The sequence below is a fragment of the Bombina bombina genome, chromosome 6 (assembly GCF_027579735.1).
Source record: "Bombina bombina isolate aBomBom1 chromosome 6, aBomBom1.pri, whole genome shotgun sequence".
In the NCBI taxonomy this organism is placed as follows: Eukaryota; Metazoa; Chordata; class Amphibia; order Anura; family Bombinatoridae; genus Bombina; species Bombina bombina.
The window spans coordinates 1112098864-1112114232 of NC_069504.1; the positions used below are offsets into that span (position 1 = coordinate 1112098864).

General features: G+C 39.3%; 1 protein-coding gene across 1 annotated transcript in view; it reads left to right on the plus strand.

The window, feature by feature from the left end:
* Nucleotides 1-14688, plus strand: part of LOC128664909 (integral membrane protein 2B-like) — a 62072-nt gene extending 47384 nt beyond the window's left edge. The window contains exon 2 of the mRNA XM_053719701.1: nt 13974-14688. Within this exon, the coding sequence (XP_053575676.1) occupies nt 13974-14669 (696 nt within the window). The 3' untranslated portion in view covers nt 14670-14688. The remainder of the gene's footprint in view (nt 1-13973) is intronic.
* Nucleotides 14689-15369: the final 681 nt, after the last annotated feature.

Here is a 15369-nt window from a genome sequence, read left to right on the forward strand (position 1 = left end):
GCGGTCTTTAGACCGCTGCTTCATAACTTGTGTTTCTGGCGAGTCTGAAGACTCGCCAGAAACACGGCCCTTCAAGCTCCATACGGAGCTTGATAAATGGGCCTGTGAGTGTATTGTACATGTGCAGGATAATAGAATTACTCTAGACCATATGTACAAATACACATGTAAAATGTCCTCTGCTGCTATCTCTGAGTGTATTGTACATGTGCAGGATTATAAAATTACTCTAGAACATATGTACAACTACACATGTAAAATATTATCTGCGGCTGATTCTGAGTGTATTGTACTTGTGCAGGATAATAGAATTACGCTAGATTATATGTACAAATACACATGTAAAATGTCCTCTGTGGCTGATTCTGAGGGGCCCATTAATCAAAGGGCTTGCGGACCTGATCCGACACTGCGGATCAGGTCCGCAAGACCTCGCTAAATGCGGAGAGCAATACGCTCTCCACATTTAACATTGCACCAGCAGCTCACAAGAGCTGCTGGTGCAACGCCGCCCCCTGCTGACTCGCGGCCAATCGGCCGCCAGCAGGGAGCTGTCAATCAACCCGATCGTATTCGATCGGGTTGATTTCCGGCGGTTCCTGTCCGCCTGCTCAGAGCAGGCGGACAGGGTTATGAAGCAGCGGTCTTTAGACCGCTGCTTCATAACTTGTGTTTCTGGCGAGTCTGAAGACTCGCCAGAAACACGGCCCTTCAAGCTCCATACGGAGCTTGATAAATGGGCCTGTGAGTGTATTGTACATGTGCAGGATAATAGAATTACTCTAGACCATATGTACAAATACACATGTAAAATGTCCTCTGCTGCTATCTCTGAGTGTATTGTACATGTGCAGGATTATAGAATTACTCTAGACCATATGTACAAATACACATGTAAAATATCCTCTGTGGCTGATTCTGAGTGTATTGTACATGTGCAGAATTATAAAATTACTCTAGAACATATGTACAACTACACATGTAAAATATCATCTGTGACTGATTCTGAGTGTATTGTACATGTGCAGGATAATAGAATTACTCTAGACCATATGTACAAATACACATGTAAAATATCCTCTGCGGCTATCTCTGAGTGTATTGTACATGTGCAGAATTATAAAATTACTCTAGAACATATGCACAACTACACATGTAAAATATCATCTGTGGCTGATTCTGAGTGTATTGTACATGTGCAGAATTATAAAATTACTCTAGAACATATATACAAATACACATGTAAAATATCCTCTGTGGCTGATTCTGAGTGTATTGTACATGTGCAGAATTATAAAATTACTCTAGAACATATGTACAACTACACATGTAAAATATTATCTGCGGCTGATTCTGAGTGTATTGTACATGTGCAGGATAATAGAATTACTCTAGACCATATGTACAACTACACATGTAAAATATTATCTGCGGCTGATTCTGAGTGTATTGTACATGTGCAGGATAATTGAATTACGCTAGATCATATGTACAAATACACATGTAAAATGTCCTCTGTGGCTGATTCTGAGGGGCCCATTTATCAAAGGGCTTGCGGACCTGATCCGACACTGCGGATCAGGTCCGCAAGACCTCGCTAAATGCGGAGAGCAATACGCTCTCCACATTTAACATTGCACCAGCAGCTCACAAGAGCTGCTGGTGCAACGCCGCCCCCTGCTGACTCGCGGCCAATCGGCCGCCAGCAGGGAGCTGTCAATCAACCCGATCGTATTCGATCGGGTTGATTTCCGGCGGTTCCTGTCCGCCTGCTCAGAGCAGGCGGACAGGGTTATGAAGCAGCGGTCTTTAGACCGCTGCTTCATAACTTGTGTTTCTGGCGAGTCTGAAGACTCGCCAGAAACACGGCCCTTCAAGCTCCATACGGAGCTTGATAAATGGGCCTGTGAGTGTATTGTACATGTGCAGGATAATAGAATTACTCTAGACCATATGTACAAATACACATGTAAAATGTCCTCTGCTGCTATCTCTGAGTGTATTGTACATGTGCAGGATTATAAAATTACTCTAGAACATATGTACAACTACACATGTAAAATATTATCTGCGGCTGATTCTGAGTGTATTGTACTTGTGCAGGATAATAGAATTACGCTAGATTATATGTACAAATACACATGTAAAATGTCCTCTGTGGCTGATTCTGAGGGGCCCATTAATCAAAGGGCTTGCGGACCTGATCCGACACTGCGGATCAGGTCCGCAAGACCTCGCTAAATGCGGAGAGCAATACGCTCTCCACATTTAACATTGCACCAGCAGCTCACAAGAGCTGCTGGTGCAACGCCGCCCCCTGCTGACTCGCGGCCAATCGGCCGCCAGCAGGGAGCTGTCAATCAACCCGATCGTATTCGATCGGGTTGATTTCCGGCGGTTCCTGTCCGCCTGCTCAGAGCAGGCGGACAGGGTTATGAAGCAGCGGTCTTTAGACCGCTGCTTCATAACTTGTGTTTCTGGCGAGTCTGAAGACTCGCCAGAAACACGGCCCTTCAAGCTCCATACGGAGCTTGATAAATGGGCCTGTGAGTGTATTGTACATGTGCAGGATAATAGAATTACTCTAGACCATATGTACAAATACACATGTAAAATGTCCTCTGCTGCTATCTCTGAGTGTATTGTACATGTGCAGGATTATAGAATTACTCTAGACCATATGTACAAATACACATGTAAAATATCCTCTGTGGCTGATTCTGAGTGTATTGTACATGTGCAGAATTATAAAATTACTCTAGAACATATGTACAACTACACATGTAAAATATCATCTGTGACTGATTCTGAGTGTATTGTACATGTGCAGGATAATAGAATTACTCTAGACCATATGTACAAATACACATGTAAAATATCCTCTGCGGCTATCTCTGAGTGTATTGTACATGTGCAGAATTATAAAATTACTCTAGAACATATGCACAACTACACATGTAAAATATCATCTGTGGCTGATTCTGAGTGTATTGTACATGTGCAGGATTATAGAATTACTCTAGATCATATGTACAAATACACATGTAAAATATCATCTGTGGCTTATTCTGAGTGTTTTTTACATGTGCAGGATAATAGAATTACTCTAGACCATATGTACAAATACACATGTAAAATGTCCTCTGCGGCTGATTCTGAGTGTATTGTACTTGTGCAGGATAATTGAATTACGCTAGATCATATGTACAAATACACATGTAAAATGTCCTCTGTGGCTGATTCTGAGGGGCCCATTTATCAAAGGGCTTGCGGACCTGATCCGACACTGCGGATCAGGTCCGCAAGACCTCGCTAAATGCGGAGAGCAATACGCTCTCCACATTTAACATTGCACCAGCAGCTCACAAGAGCTGCTGGTGCAACGCCGCCCCCTGCTGACTCGCGGCCAATCGGCCGCCAGCAGGGAGCTGTCAATCAACCCGATCGTATTCGATCGGGTTGATTTCCGGCGGTTCCTGTCCGCCTGCTCAGAGCAGGCGGACAGGGTTATGAAGCAGCGGTCTTTAGACCGCTGCTTCATAACTTGTGTTTCTGGCGAGTCTGAAGACTCGCCAGAAACACGGCCCTTCAAGCTCCATACGGAGCTTGATAAATGGGCCTGTGAGTGTATTGTACATGTGCAGGATAATAGAATTACTCTAGACCATATGTACAAATACACATGTAAAATGTCCTCTGCTGCTATCTCTGAGTGTATTGTACATGTGCAGGATTATAAAATTACTCTAGAACATATGTACAACTACACATGTAAAATATTATCTGCGGCTGATTCTGAGTGTATTGTACTTGTGCAGGATAATAGAATTACGCTAGATTATATGTACAAATACACATGTAAAATGTCCTCTGTGGCTGATTCTGAGGGGCCCATTAATCAAAGGGCTTGCGGACCTGATCCGACACTGCGGATCAGGTCCGCAAGACCTCGCTAAATGCGGAGAGCAATACGCTCTCCACATTTAACATTGCACCAGCAGCTCACAAGAGCTGCTGGTGCAACGCCGCCCCCTGCTGACTCGCGGCCAATCGGCCGCCAGCAGGGAGCTGTCAATCAACCCGATCGTATTCGATCGGGTTGATTTCCGGCGGTTCCTGTCCGCCTGCTCAGAGCAGGCGGACAGGGTTATGAAGCAGCGGTCTTTAGACCGCTGCTTCATAACTTGTGTTTCTGGCGAGTCTGAAGACTCGCCAGAAACACGGCCCTTCAAGCTCCATACGGAGCTTGATAAATGGGCCTGTGAGTGTATTGTACATGTGCAGGATAATAGAATTACTCTAGACCATATGTACAAATACACATGTAAAATGTCCTCTGCTGCTATCTCTGAGTGTATTGTACATGTGCAGGATTATAGAATTACTCTAGACCATATGTACAAATACACATGTAAAATATCCTCTGTGGCTGATTCTGAGTGTATTGTACATGTGCAGAATTATAAAATTACTCTAGAACATATGTACAACTACACATGTAAAATATCATCTGTGACTGATTCTGAGTGTATTTTAAATGTGCAGGATTATAGAATTACTCTAGACCATATGTACAAATACACATGTAAAATATTCTCTGTGGCTGATTCTCAGTGTATTGTACATGTGCAGAATTATAAAATTACTCTAGAACATATGTACAACTACACATGTAAAATATTATCTGCGGCTGATTCTGAGTGTATTGTACTTGTGCAGGATAATAGAATTACTCTAGACCATATGTACAAATACACATGTAAAATGTCCTTTGCAGCTATTTCTGAGTGTTTTGTACATGTGCAGGATTATAGAATTTCTCTAGACCATATGTACAAATACACATGTAAAATGTCCTTTGTGGCTATTTCTAAGTGTATTGTACATGTGCAGGATTATAGAATTACTCTAGACTATATGTACAAATACACATGTAAAATGTCCTCTGTGGCTGATTCTGAGTGTATTGTACATGTGCAGGATAATAGAATTACTCTAGACCATATGTACAACTACACATGTAAAATGTCCTCTGTGACTGATTCTGAGTTTATTGTACGTGTGCAGGATGATAGAATTACTCTAGACCATATGTACAAATACACATGTAAAATCTCCTCTGTGGCTGATTCTGAGTGTATTGTACATGTGCAGGATTATAGAATTACTCTAGAGCGTATGTACAAATACACATGTAAAATGACCTCTGTGGCTGATTCTGAGTGTATTGTACATGTGCAGGATAATAGAATAGGATATGGGTTAATAAATTTATTATAGGTGGCGGCGGTATAGGGGGGCAGGATAGGGGTTAATAGGTATTATGTAGGTGGTGGCGGGGTCCGGGGGCGGCGGTTTATGGGTTAAACATTTTATTAGAGTTGCGGCGGGGTCCGGGAGTGGCGGTTTAGGGGTTAACATATTTATTATAGTTGCGGCGGGGTCCGGGAGCGGCGGTTTAGGGATTAAAAATTTTATTAGAGTGGCGGCAGGGTCCGGGAGTGGCGGTTTAGGGGTTAACATATTTATTATAGTTGCGGTGGGGTCCGGGAGCGGCGGTTTAGGGGTTAATAAGTATAATGTAGGTGGCGGAGGTGTAGGGGGGGGCAGATTAAGGGTGTTTAGACTCGGAGTACATGTTAGGGTGTTAGGTGCAGACATCTCCCATAGGAATCAATGGGATGTCGGCAGCAGCGAATATGAACTTTCGCTTTGGTTAGACTCCCATAGATTCCTATGGGATCCGCCACCTGCAGGGCGGCGGATTGAAAACCAGGTACGCTGGGCCGGAAAAGTGCTGAGCGTACCTGCTAGTCATTTGATAACTAGCAAAAGTAGTCAGATTTTGCCGAACTTGCGTTCAGCACATCTGGAGTGATGTAAGAATCTGTAGGGCATGATAACTAGGTCGAATCAGCCTCGCCACAAATACGCTGCTGAATTCCAGCGTATTTGCGGTTGACGGCTTGATAACTAGAGGCCCATATGTACATATACGCATGTAAAATGTCCTCTGCGACTGATTCTGAGTGTATTGTACATGTGCAGGATTATAGAATTACTCTAGAACATATGTACAAATACACATGTAAAATGTCCTCTGTGGCTGATTCTGAGTGTATTGTACATGTGCAGGATTATAGAATTACTCTAGAACATATGTACAAATACACATGTAAAATGTCCTCTGTGGCTGATTCTGAGTGAATTGTACATGTTCAGGATAATATAATTACTCTAGACCATATGTACAAATACATATGTAAAATGTCCTCTGTGGCTGATTCTGAGTGAATTGTACATGTTCAGGATAATAGAATTACTCTAGACCATATGTACAAATATATATGTAAAATGTCCTCTGTGGCTGATTCTGAGTGTATTGTACATGTGCAGAATTATAAAATTACTCTAGAACATATGTACAATTACACATGTAAAATATGATCTGTGGCTGATTCTGAGTGTATTTTACATGTGCAGGATTATAGAATTACTCTAGACCATATGTACAAATACACATGTAAAATATCCTCTGTGGCTGATTCTGAGTGTATTGTACATGTGCAGAATTATAAAATTACTCTAGAACATATGTACAACTACACATGTAAAATATTATCTGCGGCTGATTCTGAGTGTATTGTACATGTGCAGGATAATAGAATTACTCTAGACCATATGTACAAATACACATGTAAAATGTCCTCTGCGGCTATCCCTGAGTGTATTGTACATGTGCAGGATTATAGAATTACTCTAGACCATATGTACAAATACACATGTAAAATATCCTCTGTGGCTGATTCTGAGTGTATTGTACATGTGCAGGATAATAGAATTACTCTAGACCATATGTACAAATACACATGTAAAATATCCTCTGTGGCTGATTCTGAGTGTATTGTACATGTGCAGAATTATAAAATTACTCTAGAACATATGTACAACTACACATGTAAAATATCATCTGTGGCTGATTCTGAGTGTATTTTACATGTGCAGGATAATAGAATTACTCTAGACCATATGTACAAATACACATGTAAAATATCCTCTGTGGCTGATTCTGAGTGTATTGTACATGTGCAGAATTATAAAATTACTCTAGAACATATGTACAACTACACATGTAAAATATTATCTGCGGCTGATTCTGAGTGTATTATACATGTGCAGGATAATTGAAATACGCTAGATCATATGTACAAATACACATGTAAAATGTCCTCTGTGGCTGATTCTGAGTGTATTGTACATGTGCAGGATAATAGAATTACTCTAGACCATATGTACAAATACACATGTAAAATGTCCTCTGCGGCTATCTCTGAGTGTATTGTACATGTGCAGTATTATAGAATTACTCTAGACCATATGTACAAATACACATGTAAAATATCCTCTGTGGCTGATTCTGAGTGTATTGTACATGTGCAGAATTATAAAATTACTCTAGAACATATGTACAACTACACATGTAAAATATCATCTGTGGCTGATTCTGAGTGTATTTTAAATGTGCAGGATTATAGAATTACTCTAGACCATATGTACAAATACACATGTAAAATATCCTCTGTGACTGATTCTGAGTGTATTGTACATGTGCAGAATTATAAAATTACTCTAGAACATATGTACAACTACACATGTAAAATATTGTCTGCGGCTGATTCTGAGTGTATTGTACATGTGCAGGATAGTAGAATTACTCTAGACCATATGTACAAATACACATGTAAAATGTCGTCTGCAGCTATTTCTGAGTGTTTTGTACATGTGCAGGATTATAGAATTTCTCTAGACCATATGTACAAATACATATGTAAAATGTCCTCTGTGGCTATTTCTTAGTGTATTGTACATGTGCAGGATTATAGAATTACTCTAGACCATATGTACAAATACACATGTAAAATGTCCTCTGTGGCTGATTCTGAGTGTATTGTACATGTGCAGGATAATAGAATTACTCTAGACCATATGTACAAATACACATGTAAAATGTCCTCTGCGGCTATCTCTGAGTGTATTGTACATGTGCAGTATTATAGAATTACTCTAGACCATATGTACAAATACACATGTAAAATATCCTCTGTGGCTGATTCTGAGTGTATTGTACATGTGCAGAATTATAAAATTACTCTAGAACATATGTACAACTACACATGTAAAATATCATCTGTGGCTGATTCTGAGTGTATTTTAAATGTGCAGGATTATAGAATTACTCTAGACCATATGTACAAATACACATGTAAAATATCCTCTGTGGCTGATTCTGAGTGTATTGTACATGTGCAGAATTATAAAATTACTCTAGAACATATGTACAACTACACATGTAAAATATTATCTGCGGCTGATTCTGAGTGTATTGTACATGTGCAGGATAGTAGAATTACTCTAGACCATATGTACAAATACACATGTAAAATGTCGTCTGCAGCTATTTCTGAGTGTTTTGTACATGTGCAGGATTATAGAATTTCTCTAGACCATATGTACAAATACATATGTAAAATGTCCTCTGTGGCTATTTCTTAGTGTATTGTACATGTGCAGGATTATAGAATTACTCTAGACCATATGTACAAATACACATGTAAAATGTCCTCTGTGGCTGATTCTGAGTGTATTGTACATGTGCAGGATTACAGAATTACTCTAGACCATATGTACAAATACACATGTAAAATGTCCTCTGTGGCTGATTCTGAGTGTATTGTACATGTGCAGGATTACAGAATTACTCTAGACCATATGTACAAATACACATGTAAAATGACCTCTGTGGCTGATTCTGAGTGTATTGTACATGTGCAGGATAATAGAATAGGATATGGGTTAATAAATTTATTATAGGTGGCGGCGGTATAGGGGGGCAGGATAGGGGTTAATAGGTATTATGTAGGTGGTGGCGAGGTCCGGGGGCGGCGGTTTAGGGGTTAACATATTTATTATAGTTGCAGCGGGGTCCAGGAGCGGCGGTTTAGGGGTTAAACATTTTATTAGAGTTGCGGCGGGGTCCGGGACTGGCGGTTTAGGGGTTAACATATTTATTATAGTTGTGGCGGGGTCCGGGAGCGGCGGTTTAGGGATTAAACATTTTATTAGAGTGGCGGCAGGGTCCGGGAGTGGCGGTTTAGGGGTTAACATATTTATTATAGTTGCGGCGGGGTCCGGGAGCGGCGGTTTAGGGGTTAATAAGTATAATGTAGGTGGCGGAGGTGTAGGGGGGGCAGATTAGGGGTGTTTAGACTCGGAGTACATGTTAGGGTGTTAGGTGCAGACATCTCCCATAGGAATCAATGGGATGTCGGCAGCAGCGAATATGAACTTTCGCTATGGTTAGACTCCCATTGATTCCTATGGGATCCGCCACCTGCAGGGCGGCGGATTGAAAACCAGGTACGCTGGGCCGGAAAAGTGCCGAGCGTACCTGCTAGTCATTTGAGAACTAGCAAAAGTAGTCAGATTGTGCCGAACTTGCGTTCAGCACATCTGGAGTGACGTAAGAATCTGTAGGGCATGATAACTAGGTCGAATCAGCCTCGCCACAAATACGCTGCTGAATTCCAGCGTATTTGTGGTTGACGGCTTGATAACTAGAGGCCCATATGTACATATACACATGTAAAATGTCATCTGCGACTGATTCTGAGTGTATTGTACATGTGCAGGATTATAGAATTACTCTAGAACATATGTACAAATACACATGTAAAATGTCCTCTGCGACTGATTCTGAGTGTATTGTACATGTGCAGGATAATAGAATTACTCTAGACCATATGTACAAATACACATGTAAAATATCCTCTGCGGCTATCTCTGAGTGTATTGTACATGTGCAGAATTATAAAATTACTCTAGAACATATGCACAACTACACATGTAAAATATCATCTGTGGCTGATTCTGAGTGTATTGTACATGTGCAGGATTATAGAATTACTCTAGATCATATGTACAAATACACATGTAAAATATCATCTGTGGCTTATTCTGAGTGTTTTTTACATGTGCAGGATAATAGAATTACTCTAGACCATATGTACAAATACACATGTAAAATGTCCTCTGCGGCTATCTCTGAGTGTATTGTACATGTGCAGGATAATTGAATTACTCTAGACCATATGTACAAATACACATGTAAAATATCCTCTGTGGCTGATTCTGAGTGCATTGTACATGTGCAGGATAATAGAATTACTCTAGACCATATGTACAAATACACATGTAAAATATCATCTGTGACTGATTCTGAGTGTATTGTACATGTAAAATGTCCTCTGTGGCTAATTCTGAGTGTATTGTACATGTAAAATGTCCTATGTGGCTGATTCTGAGTGTATTCTACATGTGAAGGATAATAGAATTACTCTAGACCATATGTACAAATACACATGTAAAATGTCCTCTGTGGCTGATTCTGAGTGTATTGTACATGTGCAGGATAATAGAATTACTCTAGACCATATGTACAAATACACATGTAAAATATCATCTGTGGCTGATTCTGAGTGTATTGTACATGTGCAGGATAATAGAATTACTCTAGACCATATGTACAACTACACATGTAAAATGTCCTCTGTGGCTGATTCTGAGTGTATTGTACATGTGCAGGATAATAGAATTACTCTAGACCATATGTGCAAATACACATGTAAAATATCCTCTGTGGCTGATTCTGAGTGTATTGTACATGTGCAGAATTATAAAATTACTCTAGAACATATGTACAACTACACATGTAAAATATCATCTGTGGCTGATTCTGAGTGTATTTTACATGTGCAGGATTATAGAATTACTCTAGACCATATGTACAAATACACATGTAAAATATTATCTGCGGCTGATTCTGAGAGTATTGTACATGTGCAGGATAATAGAATACTCTAGACCATATGTACAAATAAACATGTAAAATGTCCTCTGCAGCTATTTCTGAGTGTTTTGTACGTGTGCAGGATTATAGAATTTCTCTAGACCATATGTACAAATACACATGTAAAATGTCCTCTGTGGCTGTTTCTTAGTGTATTGTACATGTGCAGGATTATAGAATTACTCTAGACTATATGTACAAATGCACATGTAAAATGTCCTCTGTGGCTGATTCTGAGTGTATTGTACATGTGCAGGATAATAGAATTACTCTAGTCCATATGTACAAATAAACATGTAAAATGTCCTCTGCAGCTATTTCTGAGTGTATTGTACATGTGCAGGATAATAGAATTACTCTAGACCATATGTACAAATACACATGTAAAATGTCCTCTGTGGCTGATTCTGAGTGTATTGTACATGTGCAGGATTATAGAATTACTCTAGACCGTATGTACAAATACACATGTAAAATGTCCTCTGTGGCTGATTCTGAGTGTATTGTACATGTGCAGCATAATAGAATTACTCTAGACCATATGTACAAATACACATGTAAAATATCATCTGCGGCTGATTCTGAGTGTATTGTACATGTGCAGAATTATAGAATTACTCTAGACCATATGTACAAATACACATGTAAAATGTCCTCTGTGACTGCTGCTGAGTTTATTGTACATGTGCAGGATACTAGAATTACTCTAGACCATATGTACAAATACACATGTAAAATATCATCTGCGGCTGATTCTGAGTGTATTGTACATGTGCAGCATAATAGAATTACTCTAGATCATATGTACAAATACATATGTAAAATATCATCTGCGGCTGATTCTGAGTGTATTGTACATGTGCAGAATTATAGAATTACTCTAGACCATATGTACAAATACACATGTAAAATGTCCTCTGTGACTGCTTCTGAGTTTATTGTACATGTGCAGGATAATAGATTTACTCTAAATCATATGTACAAATACACATGTAAAATATCATCTGTGGCTGATTCTGAGTGTATTGTACATGTGCAGGATTATAGAATTACTCTAGACCATATGTAGAAATACACATGTAAAATGTCCTCTGTGGCTGATTCTGAGTGTATTGTACATGTGCAGGATAATAGAATTACTCTAGACCCTGGTTTCTCAACAGCCGGGCTGTGGCCCAGTACCGGGCCGTGATAGCCCTGCTGGTGGGCCCTGACCGGTCATACCCCCACTGCACACTCTTACCCCACTGCAAACCAGGTGCAGACTGAGACCAATCAAGGCCCCAGGAACACTTACTCACACTGACCAAAATGTATTAAATTGTATGCAAATGTACATGGTAGCCTTCCTGCCCTGCCCCCAACATGCCCCTCATCCTACAGAGCCAGGACCCCCAACATTAAGGGCCAGAGAAAGGGCACCCAACCTCCAGGGCCAGACCCCACACTCCATGGCCCTCACAGCGACAGACCCCTGCCAGGGTCTAAACCCACACTTATTTGCTTAGTTACTGATAGGGCAACTGAAAACTCCAGCTTAAGGAATGTACCAAGATCCGTGGAGATACCATTTGTGGGCCCCCCTACTTGCTGGTCCCTCGGCCCAGGTCCTATTTGCCTGGCTGATCAGCCCGCCCCTGCTGCTCACTATATATATATATATATATATATATATATATATATATATATATATATATATATATATATATATATATATATATATATATATATATATAAATAAACTACTGGGCCCCGGACATGTCTAGCTAAAATTTACCGGGCCTTGAGGTCACTTTGTTTGAGAACCACTGCTCTAGACCATATGTACAAATACACATGTAAAATGTCCTCTGTGGCTGCTGCTGAGTTTATTGTACATGTGCAGGATAATAGAATTACTCTAGACCATATGCACAAATACACATGTAAAATGTCCTCTGTGACTGCTTCTGAGTTTATTGTACATGTGCAGGATAATAGAATTACTCTAGATCATATGTACAAATACACATGTAAAATATCATCGGTGGCTGATTCTGAGTGTATTGTACATGTGCAGGATTATAGAATTACTCTAGACCATATGTAGAAATACACATGTAAAATGTCCTCTGTGGCTGATTCTGAGTGTATTGTACATGTGCAGGATAATAGAATTACTCTAGACCATATGTACAAATACACATGTAAAATGTCCTCTGTGGCTGATTCTGAGTGTATTGTACATGTGCAGGATAATAGATTTACTCTAGACCATATGTACAAATACACATGTAAAATGTCCTCTGTGACTGATTCTGAGTTTATTGTACATGTGCAGGATAATAGAATTACTCTAGAACATATGTACAAATACACATGTAAAATGTCCTCTGTGACTGATTCTGAGTTTATTGTACATGTGCAGGATTATAGAATTACTCTAGATCATATGTACAAATACACATGTAAAATGTGCTCTGTGGCTGATTCTGAGTGTATTGTACATGTGCAGGATTATTGAATTACTCTAGAACATATGTAAAAATACACATGTAAAATATCATCTGTGACTGATTCTGAGTGTATTGTACACGTACAGGATAATAGAATTACTCTAGATCATATGTACAAATACACATGTAAAATGTCCTCTGCAGCTATTTCTGAGTGTATTGTACATGTGCAGGATTATAGAATTACTCTAGACCATATGTACAAATACACATGAAAATGTCCTCTGCGGCTATCTCTGAGTGTATTGTACATGTGCAGGATAATAGAATTACTCTAGACCATATGTACAAATACACATGTAAAATGTCCTCTGCGGCTGATGCTGAGTGTATTGTACATGTGCAGGATAATAGAATTACTCTAGAACATATGTACAAATACACATGTAAAATGTCCTCTGTGGCTATTTCTTAGTGTATTGTACATGTGCAGGATTATAGAATTACTCTAGACTATAAGTGCAAATACACATGTAAAATGTCCTCTGCGGCTGATGCTGAGTGTATTGTATATGTGCAGGATAATAGAATTACTCTAGACAGAAGATGTTGCTAGCAACTAGCCTACATAGGAGACGCGTATAAATGAGCAAGAAGATGTTGTGCCACTTGGACAAAGACGTGCTTGGTGCTGGTGTATGTGCTTTGGTTTAGCTTTTATGCTTGCAGGAATAGTCCTTGGCAGTGCTTACCTTTACAAATATTTTGCTCTTCAGCGTGGTGTTTACTTCAGCGGAATAAGATATGTTGAGGATGAATACTCAGTAAGTGAGCCTTTTGGAGAGAACCCTGTTGCTTACCACTCATTTCAAGAGCGAATCCAGATTCTGGAATATGATAATGTTGCGCTTATCAATGTACCTGTTCCTGAATTTGCAGACAGTGACCCTGCTGACATTGTTCATGACTTTCACAGGAAATTGACTGCATACCTTGATCTGAGTTTGAATAAATGCTACGTCATTCCTCTGAATACTTCCATTGTTATGCCACCCAAGAATTTCTTGGAATTGCTCATCAACATTAAGGCTGGAACATACCTTCCTCAGTCTTATTTGATTCATGAACAAATGGTAGTTACTGATCGCATTGAGAATGTTGATCAGTTGGGATTCTTTATCTATCGCCTGTGTCATGACAAGAAGACCTACAAACTCCAGCATAAACCAACCACTAGAGGAATTCAGAAACGTGAAGCTGAAAACTGCCGCACGATTCTTCACTTCGAGAATAAGTTTGCTATGAAGACTACTATTTGCAAGCAATAAAAGGATAAACAATCAAAAACGTGAACATGTCTTCTACCATTTTAACAACAGTATAGCCCCTACCCTTTTGTTGTGTGCAGTAATTTTTTTTAAGGAAGGGTTTTGTTATTAGTAGCCAGGCCTTAGCATCCATTTTGAAACTTTTATCTTATACAATACCAACAATAGTTTCTTAAGCATTTCTTCTCCTCTCCATTGTTTCAGTTGTTAAGTGTGGTATTTTATTTTTTAATATATAAGTGAGTAAATAATGGATGGATGAGATTTTCCAGTGAGATGGGCTTCTAAGCTTTCTAACTAGTGTAATCCCTATGAGGGATGCTAATGTTTAAGGTCACATTGAACTCACTGCATTTTGTTTTATAAAATCTAGTTATTCCATAACACTGCTTACACCAGCTATAGCAAACTATATGCATTCCTTTGTCTGAAAGCCTGTTTAATATTTGCATGTTCAGTCACCTTAAAGACCTACATTTAATGTTTTTTTTTAAAACTAGAAAAACATGTTTCCGTAGAGCTCAGGGCTAAAATAAAAGGCAAGACAACTAGAATGGTATTGAACACATAAGTAGAAATAAAGTTAAATAGATCTACTATGAAACATAGATAAACTATTAAAAACTTTGTTGTAGAATTGAGATTTTTTTTTTTTGTATGAGGATGCAAGTGCTTATAAAAGGCATTGTTTACTTTGTCA